This window comes from Budorcas taxicolor, chromosome 5, assembly GCF_023091745.1.
Source record: "Budorcas taxicolor isolate Tak-1 chromosome 5, Takin1.1, whole genome shotgun sequence".
NCBI classification, from domain to species: domain Eukaryota; kingdom Metazoa; phylum Chordata; class Mammalia; order Artiodactyla; family Bovidae; genus Budorcas; species Budorcas taxicolor.
In genome coordinates, this window is record NC_068914.1 from 131,625,879 (window position 1) to 131,643,965 (window position 18,087).

Sequence of the window (18,087 nt, forward strand, 5' to 3'; positions counted from 1 at the left end):
TCCATCTGCTCAAGGCTGTGGTTTTTCCAGTGGTCACGTATGGATGTGAGAGCTGGCCTGTGAAGAAAGCTGAGTGCCGAAGAATTGATGCTTTTGAACTGTGGTGTTGGAGAAGACTCTTGGGAGTCCCTTGGACTGCAAGGACATCCAACCAGTCCATCCTAAAGGAGATCAGTCCTGGGTATTCATTGGAAGGACTGATGCTGAAGCTGAAACTCCAATACTTTGGCCACCTCATGCGAAGAGTTGGACTCATTGGAAAAGACCCTGATGCTGGGAGGGATTGGCGGCAGGAGGAGAAGGGGACGACAGAGGATGAGATGGCTGAATGGCAACGCTGACTCCATGGACATGAGTTTGAGTGAACTCCAGGAGCTGGTGATGGACAGGGGGGCCTAGCGTGCTGTGATTCATGGGGTCGCAAAGAGTCAGACACGACTGAGCAACTAAACTGACATGAATCAGCCATGGGTGTACATGTGTCCCCCAATCCTGAACCCCCCTCCCACCTCCCTCTCCACCCCATCAGATGCTGCTTCTTTACGTGCATGTAACCTGAGACAAATGACTTCCATGTGGAAGAAGAAGTTGCAAGGCCCTCCTCTCACTCACTGTCTTTTTTCGTTTGACCTACATCGGCAGTCTCTTAACTGGTCTCTAGGCCATCAGCTTCTTTCCTCCCCAGATCACCAGAGTCACTTTTCTTGACAAAGACTGAGAGCTAAACAAATGATGGAATATTTGTAATCCAGGTAGTAAAGTGCTGTGCGTACTCACTTCTGTGAAGGTTCCCCATCATCAGAGTGCAGTCCAAACAAATGAGAGACACGCAAGGGTTTCTGCAACACACCTCATCTTCCACCACTGCCTCCGCCAGTCATCCCTGCCTCACTCATTCCAGAGACACAGAATCTTTATCGCAGGATCTTTATCATTGCTTCAGGACTCTGTGCACCCTTGCAACTGGTGTCTTTTATGGTTTCATGGTTATTCTTCTTTTGTTCCCCTAAGGAAATGTATTTAAGTGCCATCCCCTCAATGTAGCTCTTTTTGGAACCCACTCTCCCAAGACAATTATTTTTTCATCTGTATTCTATAGTAATTTATACAACTGTCAACTGTTGTACTTAGAACATTAATGTTATTATATTAAGTGCTTAATATATAATGTTAATGTAATGTTATTATATTATATTAATGTTCTCAGTTATATTTTTGTTTCTACAACTGGACTTGAATTTCTTGAGATCAAACATTTTACTTCCCCAATGCCTGACACACAGATGTCCACCATAAGTCTTAACTGAATACATTTCAGTCAGAAATCCTCCTATGTAATCCAAATTGAAAGAACATAGAAAAGTAGAGTTCTCTGGAGCTAGCAATATGAGCAGCTCTCAGCAACCTTGTTTAATCAAAACAAGTCTTTCTTTTTCCATATATTATTATAATTGTAGCATTCATTGGTAAAGCTTCATACCTGTAGAATCAGAGCATTTCAGTGGTAAGAATCTCTCTGAAATGGTTCTTTTGATTTGCATATGAAGAAAAAAGTCCAGTGTTTATGTCTGCCCCACAGGTAGCTTTTATTAAGTCTATTCAACAACCAACGACCTTTGTGAATTCATGAGTATTAAATCATTTTTATATTCCAGGCAAGTAAATTCTAAAAGAGAACAGCATGTGCAGTGGATTTCAGTTCAAACAGAATCTCATTAAGAAATCTTAACCTGAGTGTATGATGTTGGGGTGGGGGAAAGCCAGGCTACTTGATGAGAGATAATTGGTAAGTTCAAGGTGGATTTTAAATCAAGAGAAGTGCTTTTTATGTTTTTTGCAGAGATGACATGCCTATCAGGGCATCAGAAGAACTGTAGAGTGGGTATTGATGAGTTACTTTTCCCTGGGTTTAATTGAGCCTCTTCTCTTTGATAGGTTTCAGAACCTGCTGTGGTCCAGAAAGACGTTTGTGGACCACATGAAGGTCTATAACCACAGTTACATCTACATGCCTGCCTTTTCTATGAAGACGGGAACAGAGCCATCCCTCCGGGTTTATTACACACTGTCAGATGTTGGTGCCAATCAAACAGTGCTCTTTGCCAACCCCAACTTTCTGCGTAGCATTGGGAAGTTCTGGAAAAGTAGGGGAATTCACGCCAAGCGCCTGTCCACAGGACTCTTTCTGGTGAGCGCAGCCCTGGGCCTCTGTGAAGAGGTGGCCATCTATGGCTTCTGGCCCTTCTCTGTGAATATGCATGAACAGCCCATCAGCCACCACTACTATGATAATGTCCTGCCCTTTTCTGGCTTTCATGCCATGCCAGAGGAATTTCTTCAACTCTGGTATCTTCATAAAATTGGTGCACTGAGAATGCAGTTAGACCCATGTGAGGACACTTCACTCCAGCCCACTTCCTAGGGACTGTGGAAAAAGAAAGGACTGATCCAGGGTATTTTTGTTAGGTTTTCTACATAACTTCAAAAGGAAATGATCAGGTCATTTCATGGATTTGCACGGACAACTTGGAAAAAAATGACAACAGAAACCCAAGGGAAACTCTACTTTCACTGTTGGCTTGGAAGACAAAAAAAAGAAGTGAACCATCCCATGAAATATTTGGCACATGGTGGATTTGCAACTAGTAACATGCTGATGAAGTGATGTTGGTAAAGCACATTTACATGAGAAGGTACAGTTCACGAACTAGACAAAACTAGTTATTGAAGCTGAGGAATTAAGGTAGATTAAGTGAAATGCCAGAGTAGAAGTGTTAGTGGTTATCAACCTGAACTGACTTAGTTTAAAAAAAAAAAAAAGCTATCTTAATCAGACTAACATTAGAACTCTAGGTTTTTAAAAAAATTCTTACTTAATTTTGCCCTATTTAAGGGCAGTGAGTAGGTGATGGGGTACATTTTTCAAAAATCCCTTACTGAGTAATATGGATACAAGACACTACAGCTGATAACTGTAATATGTTGAACCAAGTCTTTGTTAACTAGAGTTCCCCTCCCTTCCATTTAAAAAATTGTTAAATAAGAATTACTTCCTTCCCTTTTGTCAAGTCCACTTAGACAATGTGAAACACTGTTGAATTTAGATTGTGTTGGTTCATTGTCAGGAGGACGAATCACTTTCCCTCCTCAGAATGTAGGGCATAAACTCAATTTTAGGTCTGCTTTATGCAAGCCTATTTGCATTATTATTGTGTGTGCTCAGTTGCTCAGTTGTGTCCTACTCTCTGTGACCCCATGGACCATAGCCTGCCAGACTTCACTGTCCATGGGATTTGGAGTGGGTTGTCATTTCCTATTTCACAGGATCTTCCTGACCCAGGGACTGAAACCCACATCTCTTGCTTATTATTTTAGTGCAAAAAACTACAAATGCAAGTGCATTATTTATTTGCAAAATGGCATAATTATCTTATAATTTAATGTTCAGAGATGAAGTAAAGCACAATGACATCAAGCTTAGTCTCTGGAAGACAGACCGGAAGATACTTCCTTTTCTTTCTGCCATGGTAAATAGGTCCTCTCCAAGATGAAGCGTATGCATGCACACATAAAAGCATGCATAGACTCCTGTACACTCATACACACTCTCAGACAAAGCTCATTCCTGTGCAGCCATGAAAGCGGAACCCATATGGCCTGGGACAGCAGAAATCTGTAACCCGTTGGAGAGCTATCAGTGCATTATGTACTACCTACCATACCTTGCTACGAGACAAACCAGCTTACTGGTTGCTGCTCTAATGCTCATACCAGCATGAGATGTGAGCCTTACCCCCAAATCATTCCAAATGAACAGAACTGTTTTAGTGTATGTAACTCCCCCCCACCAACATCTCATGAGTAAATCCTGAGTTACATATGGTCATCAAAACATGGTTCACACCAGTAAAGGGATGTGAGTTAGTAGTTGTTGATTCCCTTAGTAACAGATAGGACAGCTTAGAAGGCTTGTTACCTCAGCTTTGACACACTGCACACAAACTCTGTTGACAGTTTACGGGCAGCCAGATGCGTTTACATACAGAGAAAGGTAAAAGAAACCTCACATGGTCTTTGTGTTTGGGGATGTCTTCATCTAAAAGGAGACAGTACATATCACTAACTTGATTCTTTTAAGTGTCACCAAAATGTAGGTAAACTGTACCCAAAAGTTCTGCTTCATTTTCCATGGAAAAGACTTAGTATACAATGCAGACTAAAGCAGGTGGCAGTTTTGGGGTGGGTTCATTTAAATAATCCCAAGATAACAAAGCCCTTGGAAAAATTCTGCCTCATTGGGATGTGGTGGTGCTCAGTCGCTCAGTTGTGTCCGACTCTTTGCAACCCCATGGACTGTAGGCCCACCAGCTTCTCTGTCCATGGACTTTTCCAGAAAAAAATACTGAAGTGGGTTGCCATTTCCTACTCCAGGGGATCTTCCTGTCTAGGCAATTTCTAAATAAGATTGAATATTAAGGTTATTATAGAGATCAACAGTTAAAATATAACTGGTGACAAAACAGATTCTATTGATACTTAGAAAGTTAAGAATTTAAGAGTATTGATTCTGTGCAGATCCGATTTGCTCTTTTGATCCTATTTGGCAACAAAAATGTAATGAGAATGTGCTATGAGTGAGTTGTACTAAATATGCACTGTATGTGCAACCTGAATATATTTCCTCTTTTGCGCTGTTATTACTTAATAACTACCTGAAAAGGAATACATTTTTACCTATACATTTCAGCAAAATATAAAAGGCCTAACAAAAAAACACACATAAAAGTTAAGAAAATAGATAATACTCAAATTAGTGCTTTAATTGTTGACATTGTTATAATCAATAATTAATAAACTCCATCGAACTCATGTGTCTTGGCTCCATTGAAGATGTCTTCTGGAAATTTTGCATTTTGTAATTCCTGGGCTAGGTTTGTGCAAGAGATTTGTACAGTGGTTAGTTGTATATTTGGGGCTTCTGAAAGGCAAGCAAATGGATAGGGTATAATTAGATCATGGCTTCTTAACTGGGGTGATTCTCCTCCCCTGTCTGGTGACGTTTGCCAGTGTCTGCAGACTTTTTTGTGGGATCTTAGTTCCCCCACCAGAGATGGAACCCAGGCCCTCGGCAGTGAAAGCTCAGAGTCCTGACCACTGAATCACCAGGGAATTCTCAAGAGACATTTTTGATGGTCGTGGTTTGGAGGGTGCTGCCAGCATCTAGTGGATAGAGGCCAAGGGTCCTACGAAAGATCTATAATGCACAGAGCAGCCCCCTAACAAAGAGTTACCCACATGAAAATCCCAGCAGTGCCAAGGTTGAGAAACCCCAGATTAGACCAAAATGATATTTTGATTATTCCGTATTGTCTTCACTTCCATGCTCATGTCATTCAAAGTATGACTACAATTTAATGAGAATGCTTTCTCAGAGTATATTACAGTTTGACGTTATTTTATAGTGATAATTCACAAGTATGCCATACATATTTCCTTTTCTGTGGTTAGATAGATATATCTCAATGTAGGAGTTGTGAGTGTGTATGCTTACGTGTGTGTACATGTGCTTATAGCATAAAGTTAGTATATCCATCCTTACTGGAATATATGTGTTCCTAAGTGAGGATCTTTCTAGCATTAGCTTGCACAGTACTCTGGCATACTCTATTACTCTTAAGTTAAATTCTAAGCTCCCATTATTTTAGTTTTTTGAAATTGAGACCTTCAGAATTGGGCCTCATTATTTGCCAAATTTGGTTGATTACATTTTAATGTTACTGACCCTTAAGATTCAGCTCAGAAGAGATTTAGGTTGCAGTAGGCACATTTCATAAGAAAATATTTCATCACTTTTGATGCACCTGCAAGGAGAAAGCATCATCCTCTAACATATTAGTCTAATTTTTAAGTTATATTTCAGTGGCAAAAATTAGGTTGCTCCATGGGGATAAATGAGGGGATGAAGAGAATGAAAATGAGTACCTGATATGAATTTTTATTTTTATTAGCTCTAATTGGAGAACTGCACTGATATTATGGATCATGAGTAAGAAAGACTTCGGTTTGATTTTAATTAGACTTAGGTCAAATTAAGATGCCTGAAGGATTAAGTCTTTCTTAAAAGTGATTTTTATATGAAAGATTTTTTATGGAAGAAGACACTGGACACATGCTTTCTATAGAGTATTTGACCAACAGTTTATACAACATTGTGCATCTAAATTGAAAGTAATATAAGAAGTTAAGGAGTGCTTCCTGGATTTTGTTTCTGTATAGTTCACTTTTACCTATTTTAACAAGGGCAAATGATTCAAAATGATACAGAGATCCAGAGTGACAGATGTTCAAACAGTACTCTGTGGCTTTGTGATATTGTATGCCCTTTTCTGGACTAAAAACCTTGTTTAGGTTAAATATAACTTGTACCTGAAGCAATGGGCAACCTGGCTTAAAAATCTATATGGAAAATAACTGGGGAAATCCTAGGATTCTGAATTTGCCAAAAGTATTCTGAGATTAGTCCAAAGCTTTACAGTAGTGTTAGTGATAATTTCAAATAGAAATAATAACCCATAACATTGTCAGCAACTCAGGTAGGTTTGTCATTTTATTATATACCACCTCCTGTTTCTCAGTTTGGAAAATCAGTCACCTAGGGTTTTCATTTCTGTTTAAAAACACTGATTGTATGAAAATTTTAACTGATAAACCCTTGCTAGGAGGGACCTAAAGAGGAAAAAAAGTTACAGTCCACTGAAAACTTCAGGAAATGCTTATTGGGTTGTATAAAAACTTTCCCACCAAAATCAGGTAATATATGCTCTCTGTCAGTAGAGTTTCAAAGATCAAACTCTAAGAGGACTTTTATGGGAGCTTTAGGAAGAACATGTGGAGGAATAAGGCTTGAGAACAATACTGTGCTTTTTATTTCTTCTTTTTCCCAGTGTAGAGTTCTCCTCTGAGATGATCTGATTTTGGTGGGCACACATCAGGGATGGGCATGGGCAGACATTACTGAGGCACCTGGAACGTTGGTCAAGCCTCTTACAAAATGAACAGTGTGTGTGTGTGTGTGTGTGTGTGTGTGTGTGTGTGTGTGTGTGTGTGTGTGTTAGTCACTCAGTTGTGTCTGATTCTTTGCATCCCCATGGACTATAGGCTGCCATGCTCCTCTGTCCATGGGATTCTCCAGGCAAGAATACTGGAGTGGGTTGCCATGCCCTTCTCCAGGGGATCTTCCCAACCCAAGGAATGAGCCCAAGTCTCCTGCATGGCAGGCAGATTCTTTACCCTTTGAGCCACCAGGGAAGCCCCATGTGAACAGTAACTACAACTGAATATGACTAGCAGTTTAGGCAACTTCAGTGAACAGCATGCCGGGGTGAAGAAGAGGCAAATGGAAAGGAAGAAAAACCCAGTCTCCAAGCTTTCCATGTACAAAGGGTCAGAGAAGTGTCTGCTCTTGGCCTTGGCCTTCCAGCACTCTCTGTCTACTACCACAGAAGATCTCCTAGCTCTGAGGTCAAGCTAGCAGTCTTGTGACTAGAGAGTTGGTGTGCAAATTTGCTGGGAAGCTTAAAATTTTACACTGCCTTAAACATTTTTTTTTTTAATACTTGTGCTCTTTAAATTTGGGTGTCCCATGATAGAATTCTGATCATCTTGACCTAATTATGGCCCTGCCAGCATTTATTAAAAATCAAACTTTTTTCCCCCCACTTTGATACATTTTTTTCTAAGTTCTCGAAGCTGGGAAAATATCAAATATTCTACTAGTTCTCCAGTAGCCCAGAGAAAGCTCTGGAGAAAGCTCTGGAGATGCAGGCAAAGGCCTAGACTGCCTGTTTATAAATTCCTAAGTAAGAAGCCATTGTATTTAGGTTGAACACTGTAAAATTTCTATTTTGTAAGTGAAAGGAAATTTATGTGAATCTCCAATTGTATTGGCCATTTTTTTTCCTATCATAAGAAAATGGATACTACTGACTTTACTCCCAGCGTAGGCTGATCTAAATTTTTCACCTGAAATAAATACATGAGTGGAAAACTCATTCAAACATAACACAAAAATTCTGCTTGTCATTGCAATAAGAAAAAAATATGCGCTTCCATTTTCTTCTGATTTTCTGGTGCCAGCATTTCTGATTTCTTCTGCTCTAATAGTTAAGGAGTAAATAACATTATAAATTAACTTATAATACTTGAGGTCACTTGTACGATAGCCAAAGCCCATAATTATAAATTCTAAAGCACAAAAGAGGAATTATATTTTGGCTATGGTCACTCATTTACCTACCTCCTGTATTCATATTGATCTCTACATTGTGCTAAAATTCTTTCTGATTTGCTTTCTTGTTGAAGCTATGGGATATAATCAATAATGTGCAACTACCTAGAAGTTTTATAGAATACTGTCTAAATGTATTGATCATGTCTCTTTCTGCTTCTATATAATTAGATTTTCTCCAGTTACTTGTCATTTTAAAAGCTCATGTTTCACATGATACAAATAAACATCTAAGAGATGTGATTTTATCCAGGGCAGAGAAAATGAGGAGATAGATAAATGTCTGTTTTTCTCTTTACCATAAGAGAAATGAAGAATTGTCATTTAAAAAAAAGAAGTTTAATGAAAATGATAGAACAAAAATCAGGGCTTTAATTGAGAGGGACCACTGGGAAGCATCTTTATTTTTTTAATCAAAGTACATCTGCTTACAATGTTGTGTTTCTACTGTACAGCAAAGTGAATCAACTATACATGTACATATATCCCCCCATTTTGCATTTCTGTCCCATTTAGTTCACTGTGGAGGATTGGGTAGATAGAGTTCCCTAAGCTATACAGTAGTTTCTCATTAGTTATCTATTTTATACACAGTGTGTGTATGTCAGTGGGAGGGATCTCAGTGTGCAGTGAAGAGTAAGCATGGAGGTGGTTGTCCTTGTTGTCAGCCCCAAGAAACTTCTGAAAACATTTTAAAGGAAATACATTGTCATGCAACTGTTATTTCTAATGATGGAAACATGCTAGAGGAAGCAGCGTGAGACTGTGCAGCGCTTGGGGAAAAAAGCAGAAGTGGTACCTCTTTACCTACTTGGACCCTCAGGGTCTAAACTCATCCCCACTTCCTGTCCTCTCCACGTTGGGTTTTCCTTGGTGTTTGAGCCTGAATATGCAAACCCTCCCATTCTCACACCCCTTGTCCATCTCTACCTTGACACATACTCGCAAAATAAGGTGATTTTGATCTTTTGTCATGATGAGGCAGCAATATAGCAGCAAATGTCACCTTGAACTTGACCCTTTGAAACATGATCACCATGTGCTATGCATAAAGTTAGCTTTAGTTACTGCTCCCACAGTTATACCTCAGTAAAAGGCTTTTATATTCATTATTACTTAGGCAGACTAGAAATGTTTCCTTTCCTATGTGCTAGTGCAAACACACACATACACACACCCCTTACATTAGTTAGGCCCATTGAAAGAGAAAGATGGCTGACCTGGCTGGGGGTGGCAGAGGGTGCCTTAACTTTTTCTGGCTTGGCTCCCACTTCATTATGTATTTCCTTCATGTATCCCTGTCACTCTAGAAGTGTAACCATGTCTGTTCCAAGTTGTATCTTTATCATCAGCAAGAACTCTTACAAGTGTAGTGAATGTGACTATTTTATATAAATGCACAATAGTATCTAGGCCTTGGAGACGTCTGATAACAGTATGTAAATATCCTTTGTTGAAGTAGTAGAACCTGCTCATAGGGAATGCCTTAGGTGATAGCCGCAGAAGGACACGGACTGAAAATGCTTGTTTTTTCAGCAAATTCTAGCATTCGTGGAAGCAAGAAAACAATATTTTTCCCGTTTCCCATTTATTCTTTAGCACCAATCCATTGGGCTTTCTTGTTGAAAGGTTTCTAGAGACATCTCTTTCATAATGTGTATTGTTGTTGTTTAGTCGCTAAGTCATGTCAGACTCTTTGTGACCCCATGGAAAGTAGCTTGCCAGCCTCCTCTATCCATGGGATTTTCCAGGCAAATATACTGGAGTGGGTAGCTATTTCCTTCTGCAGGGGATCTTCCTGACCCAGGGATGGAATGCCTGTCTCCTGCATTGGCAGGAGGATTCATTACCACTTAGCCACCAGGGAAGCCCTCATAATAATGTGTATAGGATTCACAATTTGTGATGATTGATGACCGCTGGGTTACCTCAGAGACACTAAAAAGGGTGAGAACAGACAACACTGAAGCTCCACTGAACAGAGCTCCGCTGAAGAGCTAGCCTTGGGGCTTCCCTCGTGGTCCAGTGGTTCAGAATCTGCACTTCCACAGCAGAGGGCATGGGTTCCATCCCTGGTCCGGGAATTGAGATCCCTCCTGCCAAGCGGCACAGCCCAAAAATTAAAAGGAAAATTAAAAAGGAAAAAAGAAAAAGATTGCCTAAATTTTTTAAAAGTCTGGAACATGACTAGAACTTCAGTTACCATACAACACAGTTGGTCTGAAAAGCTTTGAAAAAGAAAATTTCTCTTTAACTTGATGATTGAACATTATATATTATTCCACATATGTGAAGGCTATTTTTCAAGAGTAAATTTGCAGAGACTAGAGCTCAGAAAAAAATAGAAAAATTCAAATAGACTTTCTCATGCAGTGTAGTCTGCAAGTCTCCAAGTCGATAGATGCAGTAATTCTGGAAAAGATGTTAGATTAGACCATAAAATTGAAATCACTTTTGAACTGTATGTGAAATTACTTCTTCCTAATAAAGCCAGACTCCATTGGCAGTAGGTATGGGAAAAATCAGTGCTCTTCATTTCTTCTTTTTTTTTTTTTCAGTTTCATAGAAAATGTAGCCGGTAAGAAAAAAACTTTAATTGGTACTTTTTATAGTGTGACTTGAAAACAACAGTATCTCTGTTGGTTCTGCTGAGTTGTTGTTTCCACAGAATTTAAATGCAATGTCATAGGAGGAGGTTTGCTGTTAAAACATGTCTTTTTCTTTGCTATGTTCATTGTAATTATGGCTGGTACTGAGAAGTTTCAGTAAGTTTCAATTTCTCTACCTCCCTTACTTGGAGAAATTTTGGAAATGTACTCTGTGAATAAAATGTTTTTTGGTATAGCTTGTGAAGTCTTTTTATTTCCCAGAAGCATTTGGGTAATTCTATTTTCTTTTCTTCCTTTATTTTTGTATGCATATCAGCTACACTGTTTTGTTTTGTTTTTTTCCTTCTGGCTACAAACTCAATGCTATTTAGTGAGAAAATTACTTTAGAAATACAGAATTACAAATGCTGTGTCTAGGATACAAGGACATTATTCGAACTTCTTATGCCAGTGAAAGTTACTATCTACTGGGCAACATAAAGTAGAAAGAAAACTGAGTATTTATTTAACATGGTGTATGTACATGAGCCTAGTTTTTCCAGGGATAACATTTTTCCTTAATGCAATAATTCAGTATCAGTATGTGTGTCCTTGTGATACATTAAAAAATTTCCAACAAGGTTCAAAATAATTCAGGGACTTGGACAAGCCTAAGTATGCCTTCTTGCCTGAATTATTTAGATAACTGCTTCAAACTCCCATTTTCCCTTGAGCTCTGGTGCTCCCGTTCTGCCACTTTTTCAAGAGGGAAAGATACCAGGAAAAATGACCTTGGTCCATCCATTACCATGCACTTCGCCTCAGAAATGACCAGGTGCTTTGTGCAGTTCTCCTTATTAATTCTCTGACTTCATTCTCACATAACAGCTTTATGGACTGTAGCTATTTTAGGAAAGGACATTCTATTACCTAATGTTAAATCTTCATGAGGTTTAGCTGAATCATTTGGGAGAAAAGGACAGAGCTCCAGCATAAATGTGGGTTACTCTAATCTATTCTCAGATCACATGAGAAAAATAGATCTTGCTTGTTTTCACCAACTATCATTAAGTAAAAAAATCTAGGTATTACTGAACCCTGCTGTTCTACATTATTTCGATTTAAGCCTTCAAAAGCAGATATTAAGAGTCCAAAGGCATTAATTACTCAAGAATTCCTAAACCGAAGTGAAGGGTAATTACATGTCACAGACTGTATTTTTGCTTGAAAAATTATTATTTGGATATACAGTTAGATTCTTGATGCTGCTGCTGCTGCTGCTGTTGCTAAGTTGCTTCAGTCGTATCCGACTCTGTGCGACCCCATAGATGGCAGCCCATGAGGCTCCCCCGTCCCTGGGATTCTCCAGGCAAGAACACTGGAGTGGGTTGCCATTTCCTTCTCCAATGCGTGAAAGTGAAGTCACTCAGTCGTGTCCAACTCTTAGTGATCCCATGGATTGCAGCCCACCAGGTTCCTCCGTCCATGGGATTTTCCAGGCAAGAGTGCTGGAGTGGGGTGCCATTGCCTTCTCCAGATTCTTGATGATAAAGGTCTAAACACATAGGATGATTGAATTAAATCTGTGAAGTTCATTGTGGGTGATCAGGAAACCATAGAAAGAAATTGAGGCCATATCTCCTAATGCTTAATGTGTGATTCTGAGACTTATTAACTAGTTTCTAGAATTTTGAAAATATAGGAAAACAAATACTTTGTTAACTCTTTCATGTGAACAGAAAGTTAATTTCTGTCCTCCACAAGAGTCATGGTTTCCAGGCATGAATTAAAAAATCAGCCTCAATATTTGATAACTTTTTCATCATAAACAATGAAATAAAAAATTATGTTACAAAATAATCAAGAGTTTATTGGTCTCAAGATATCCTTCGAACAAGAGGATTCTGACCTTTGTGTGTAGAGGAAGAGGGCACAGTAAGAATGGAGCATGAGTGTTCCTTTGGTGAGTCTGCTGTAATTAACATCACACCAGGTGAATTACTGATCTGTTTGGAAATGGTTTTATATTGGTCTATGCTGTTAATGTTTGGGCACCCAGCAGTGGTGAAAGTCAAATAATTGATTGTATGTACAAACTCCATACCTGTCACTAAAAGAACTTTGTATATAGAAGACTATCAAGAACTGAGAAAAGAGAGTCATGATATCTGTGCAACATACTGTTTTGTCTCGATCTCTTATAAAGGTTAAGACTGATGTGGGGGCAGTTAATGCCTTAAAAGGTCGAGTGCTTTCAGTGCTTTCCATCATGGAGGTGCAGCAGTTTGTTCTCATTGAAGTAGATATTCATTCTGGATTTGTCTTTACTGTCCTCAGTGCTCCTGCTATCACCACCATCTATCTATGGCTTATGCATATATTACATACATCACCATCTACAGAACGACTTATGTACCATATTGGTATATATAACACACAGCATCCTTTTGACCATGGACATATTTTATGGTAACTGCAGCCGCAAAATTAAAAGACACTCCTTGGAAGAATAGCTATGACAAAGCTAGACAATGTATTAAAAAGCAGAGACCTTACTTTCTTGACAAAGGTCCATATAGTTAAAGCTATGGTTTTTCCAGTAGTCATGTATGTATGTGAGAGTTGGACTATAAAGAAGGCTGAGCACCAAAGAATTGATGTTTTTGAACTGTGGTGCTGGAGAAGACTCTCTTGAGAGTCTCTTGGACAGCAAAGAGATTAAACCAGTCAATCCTAAAGGAAATCAACCCAGAATATTCATTGGAAGGATTGATGCTGAAGCTGAAGCTCTAATACTTTGGGCACCTGATGTGAAGAGCCAAGTCATTAGGAGAGACCTGGTTGCTGGGAAGGATTGAAGGCAGGAGGAGAAGGGGATGACAGAGGACAAGATGGTTGGATGGCATCACTGAATCAATGGACATGAGTTTGAGCAAGTTCTGGGATATAGTGAAGGACAGGGAAGCCTGGCATGCTGCACAGTTCATGGGGTTGCAGAGTCAGACACAACTTGGTGACTGAACAACAACAATATTTTACAGCAAAATAAGTGCAGAAAGGAGCTTATGTCTATGGAATTAACAAGTATTACTCTTTATCACGGGCTTTCCAGGTGGCACTAGTGGTAAAGAACCTGCCTGCCAATGCATTAGACATAGACCTGGGTTCAGTCTCTGGGTTGGGAAGATTCCCTGGAGAAGGGCACTGCAACCCACTCCAGTATTCTTACATGGAAAATTCCATGGACAGGGGAGCCTGGCATGCTGTAGTCCATGGAGTTGCAAAGAGATGGACATGACTGGGCAACTGAACAACAACAACTACATGCTTGTATTACCATTTAATTCAGAATATTTTCTAATTACCTTGTGACTCTTCTTTAGTTCATGGGTTTTAGACATATACATTTCAATTTCCAAATATATGAAAGGTTTACTAATATGTTTTTGCTATCTCTTTCTAATTTAATTCTCTCATGATCAGGAAATATGCTGTGCGTGATTTAAATTTTTTGAAGTTTATTGAATCTGGTTTGATAGCCCAGTGTGCATGAGCACAGTTGTTGGCAGGAGTACACTAAAACTGTTTACTTGGTCAAGTGTATCCTTACTCACACTTTACCTATTTGCTCTTTCAGTTACAGAAAAAAGCAGTTTTAAAGTTTCCAAGTGTATCCCATTTATTTTTAGTTCTATAAAACTTATCCTTATATACTTTGCAATTCTTTTGTAAACTACGTACACTGAGGAATCTGAGTCCAGGCCAAACAATTGTCTAATCCTTTATGCCCCAACCATAGGTAATTCAAGGCCTTGCCTGGCAGGTGTCATGAGGAGAAACTGTCCCGGCCTCACCAGGTTTGTACAGAGCCAAAGCATTGATTTTCTGGAGTCCTTTGGCCTGCAAACCAGTCAAACCTAAAGGAAATCAACCCTGGATATTCACTGGAAGGACTGATGCTAAAGCTGAAGCTCCAATACTTTGGCCACCTTATGTGAAGAGCCGACTCATTAGGAAAGACCCTGATGCTGGGAAGGATTGAAGGCAGGAGGAGAAGGGGATGACAGAGGACGAGATGGTCAGATGGCATTGGCAACTCAATGGACTTGAGTTTGAGCAAGCTCTTGGAGATGGTGAAGGACAGGGAAGCCTGTCATGCTGAAGTCCATGGGGTCGCAAAGAGTTGGACAAAACTAAGCTACTGAACAACAACAAAGTCACTTTACTCTCTCTCCTGTCTTTTTATTCATATTTTCGTGTGTTTTGAAATAAGAGTTTATGTCCCCCCCAAATTCAAACATTGAAATTCTATCCCACAATGTGATGGTATTAGGATGTAAGGCTTTTGATTTAGGGCTTGAATTAGGATTCAATGAGGTCATGACTGTGGAGTCCTCATAAATGAAATTAGTGTATATAGAAGAACCACCAAAGAATTTGCTTCCTTTCTCTGTTCTCTATCATTTGAGGACACAACTAGAAATCAGAAATTTGAAACCTCAAAGAGAGGCCTCGCAAGAACTTGATCATGCTGGTGCCCTGATCTGAGACTTCTAGCTTACAGAAATATGAGAAATAAATTTTTGTTGTTTATGAGCCACCCAGATGTAGTACTTTGTTTTAGCTGCTCAGACTGACATGAAGACAATATGTATATTTTTACCATGTATTTTATGCAATACAATTACAAAACCTTGCAATGCAATATTGTTGTTTCACTTTGTCTTTCAAAGAAATTGGCATATTAAAATATACTTTGCATATTTACCCCCATTTACTAATTTCATGGTTTATTATTCTTCCTGTAGAACTGGTATCATTTCTCACAGCTTGACGAAAATTCCTTTAGCTTTTCTAATAGTGCTGGCAGTAAAATCTCTCAGCTTTTGTTTATCTGAAAATGTCTGTAGTTCATCTTCATTTTTGAAATATGTTTCACTGGATATAGAAATATAGCTTTTTAGTCTTTAACGTTTAAAATATGTTATTCCATTGTCTTCTAGTTTACTTTGTGTTTGATGAGGATTTTGCTAACAATATAGTCATATTATGTATGATTTTAACTTGTTTTATACCTTCTAGCTTCTTTTAGAATATTTTTCTTTATCTTTGTGTTTCAGCACCATGACACAGATTTTACATTTGGATTTAACAACAAAGTCTCCAGTTCTAGATATCACTAGAATGTGCTAAACTATGTAAGTTCTTATATTTTTCAGGCCCAATTTAACTAACGTTTTCACATCAATAAGGTTGTTGTTAGTAGTTTAGTAGGGCAGGAAGTGTCAGGCCAAGTAAATTGTTGTTGCACATGAGGACATTTCCAGTCCTCTTTGCTCTGATTGTTAATAGCTTGACAGGCTTATTACTGCTATTGCTATTTAATAGACAAGCCACCTAAGGTCTCTGTGGGAGATGAATATTACACTTTATCTTAAAGGTTAAAACAGAATTGGATTCTAATATATTTTTAAGTTATATTTTGGGCTACTTTATGTACCACACTATTTACCCATTGTAAATGTACAGTTCAATGAATTTTAGTAAAATTTATTGTTGTGAAACCATTAACAAAGTCCAGTTTTATAATATTTTTATAGATCCCCCAAATTTCCTACTTCCAGGAGTCAACCTTGGCTCTCAGTCTTAACCCCAGACAACCATGAATCTGCTTTCAGTCTCTATAGTTTGGCCTTTTATGGAAACTTTACTTAAATGATGTTTATATAAATGAAATAATAAAGTTTATGTAAATAAAGTTTTAATAAATGCATTTGTATTTTATATAAATGAAACAATACAATATTCAGTTATTTATGTCTGGTTTCTTTCATTTAGTAAATATTTTAGAGACATCTGTTATTGCATTTATCAGTAGTTTGCTCCTTTTTATTGTTGAATAACATTCCATTGCATGCATTTAACACATTTTGATTATTAATTCATTAATTTATTAATGTATATTTGGGTTGGTTTAGGATGGAGGAGCCTGGTAGGCTGCAGTCCATGGGATTGCTAAGTGTCAGACACGACTGAGCAACTTCACTTTCACTTTTCACTTTCATGCATTGGAGAAGGAAATGGCAACCCACTCCAGTGTTCTTGCCTGGAGAATCCCAGGGACGGGGGAACCTGGTGGGCTGCCATCTATGGGGTCACACAGAGTCGGACACGACTGAAGCGACTTAGCAGCAGCAGCAGCAGCAGCAGGCCCTTAGCTATTTTGAATAATGACTCTATAAACATTTGTGTGCAGATTGCTGATTCACATGGTAATATTTTCCTTTTAAGAAACTACTAAAACTATTTTGCAAAGTAGCTATACCATTTTACACACCCAACATAATTATGTGATTGTTTCTTCACATACTCCATGACAATTAGTATTGTTAATCTTTTTAAAAGTATCCATCTTCTCAATGGGTATGAAGTTAAAAAGTTCTAGAGAACTTTCATGCAACATTGCATCTATAGTTAGCAATATTATACCATATACTTAAAACTCTGTGAAGAGGGTATAGCTCATGTGATATGGTTTTTACCACAATAAAAAATGATATAAAAAGAAATAAAAATATCCCTCTTAGAGAATGTATAATAATATCTCTATGGAGTTTTCATTTCCCTAATGACTAAGTATATTTTCAGAGTTTGTTAGTCTCTTATATATCTCCTTTGGTGAAATGTCTATTAAAATCTTTTGCATTGTACATTTGGAGTGAGGAATGTTTCCTCTAATTATTGAGTTCTTAGATTTTAAAAAAATTATTTTTTATGCATATCCTTTCTCAGATTTGCAAATATTTTTCCTTGTCTGAATTATTTTTTCATTTTATTAATGATGTCTCTTGAAAATAAAGGAATTTTAACTTTTATGAAGTTCATTTTGTTTTTCCATAAAGATAACACTTTAGTGTCATCTGAAAATAAAGACACATGTATTTATTTTTTTCAATACACTTTTAATTTTAAAGAATTCAATTAAAAGAATGCCTTTAATTTTATTCTTGCCTTATTGAGTTGGCTTCAACTACAAGCATAGTGTTGAATAGAAATGCAGAGAATAGATGTATTTGCCTTATTCCTGATCTTAAATAAAAACATTTCATCCTTCAGGATTAATATGATGCTAGCTCTAGTCTGTTTGTTTGGTATATGCCACTTACCAGAATGAAAAATTTGTATTCTATTGCTAGATTTTTTTGAGAATTG

General features: G+C 38.1%; 1 protein-coding gene across 1 annotated transcript in view; it reads left to right on the plus strand.

Moving 5' to 3' along the window:
* The window catches only part of ST8SIA1 (ST8 alpha-N-acetyl-neuraminide alpha-2,8-sialyltransferase 1), a 166,420-nt gene extending 163,998 nt beyond the window's left edge, over positions 1–2,422 (plus strand). The window contains exon 5 of the mRNA XM_052640956.1: positions 1,936–2,422. Within this exon, the coding sequence (XP_052496916.1) occupies positions 1,936–2,422 (487 nt within the window). The remainder of the gene's footprint in view (positions 1–1,935) is intronic.
* Positions 2,423–18,087: the final 15,665 nt, after the last annotated feature.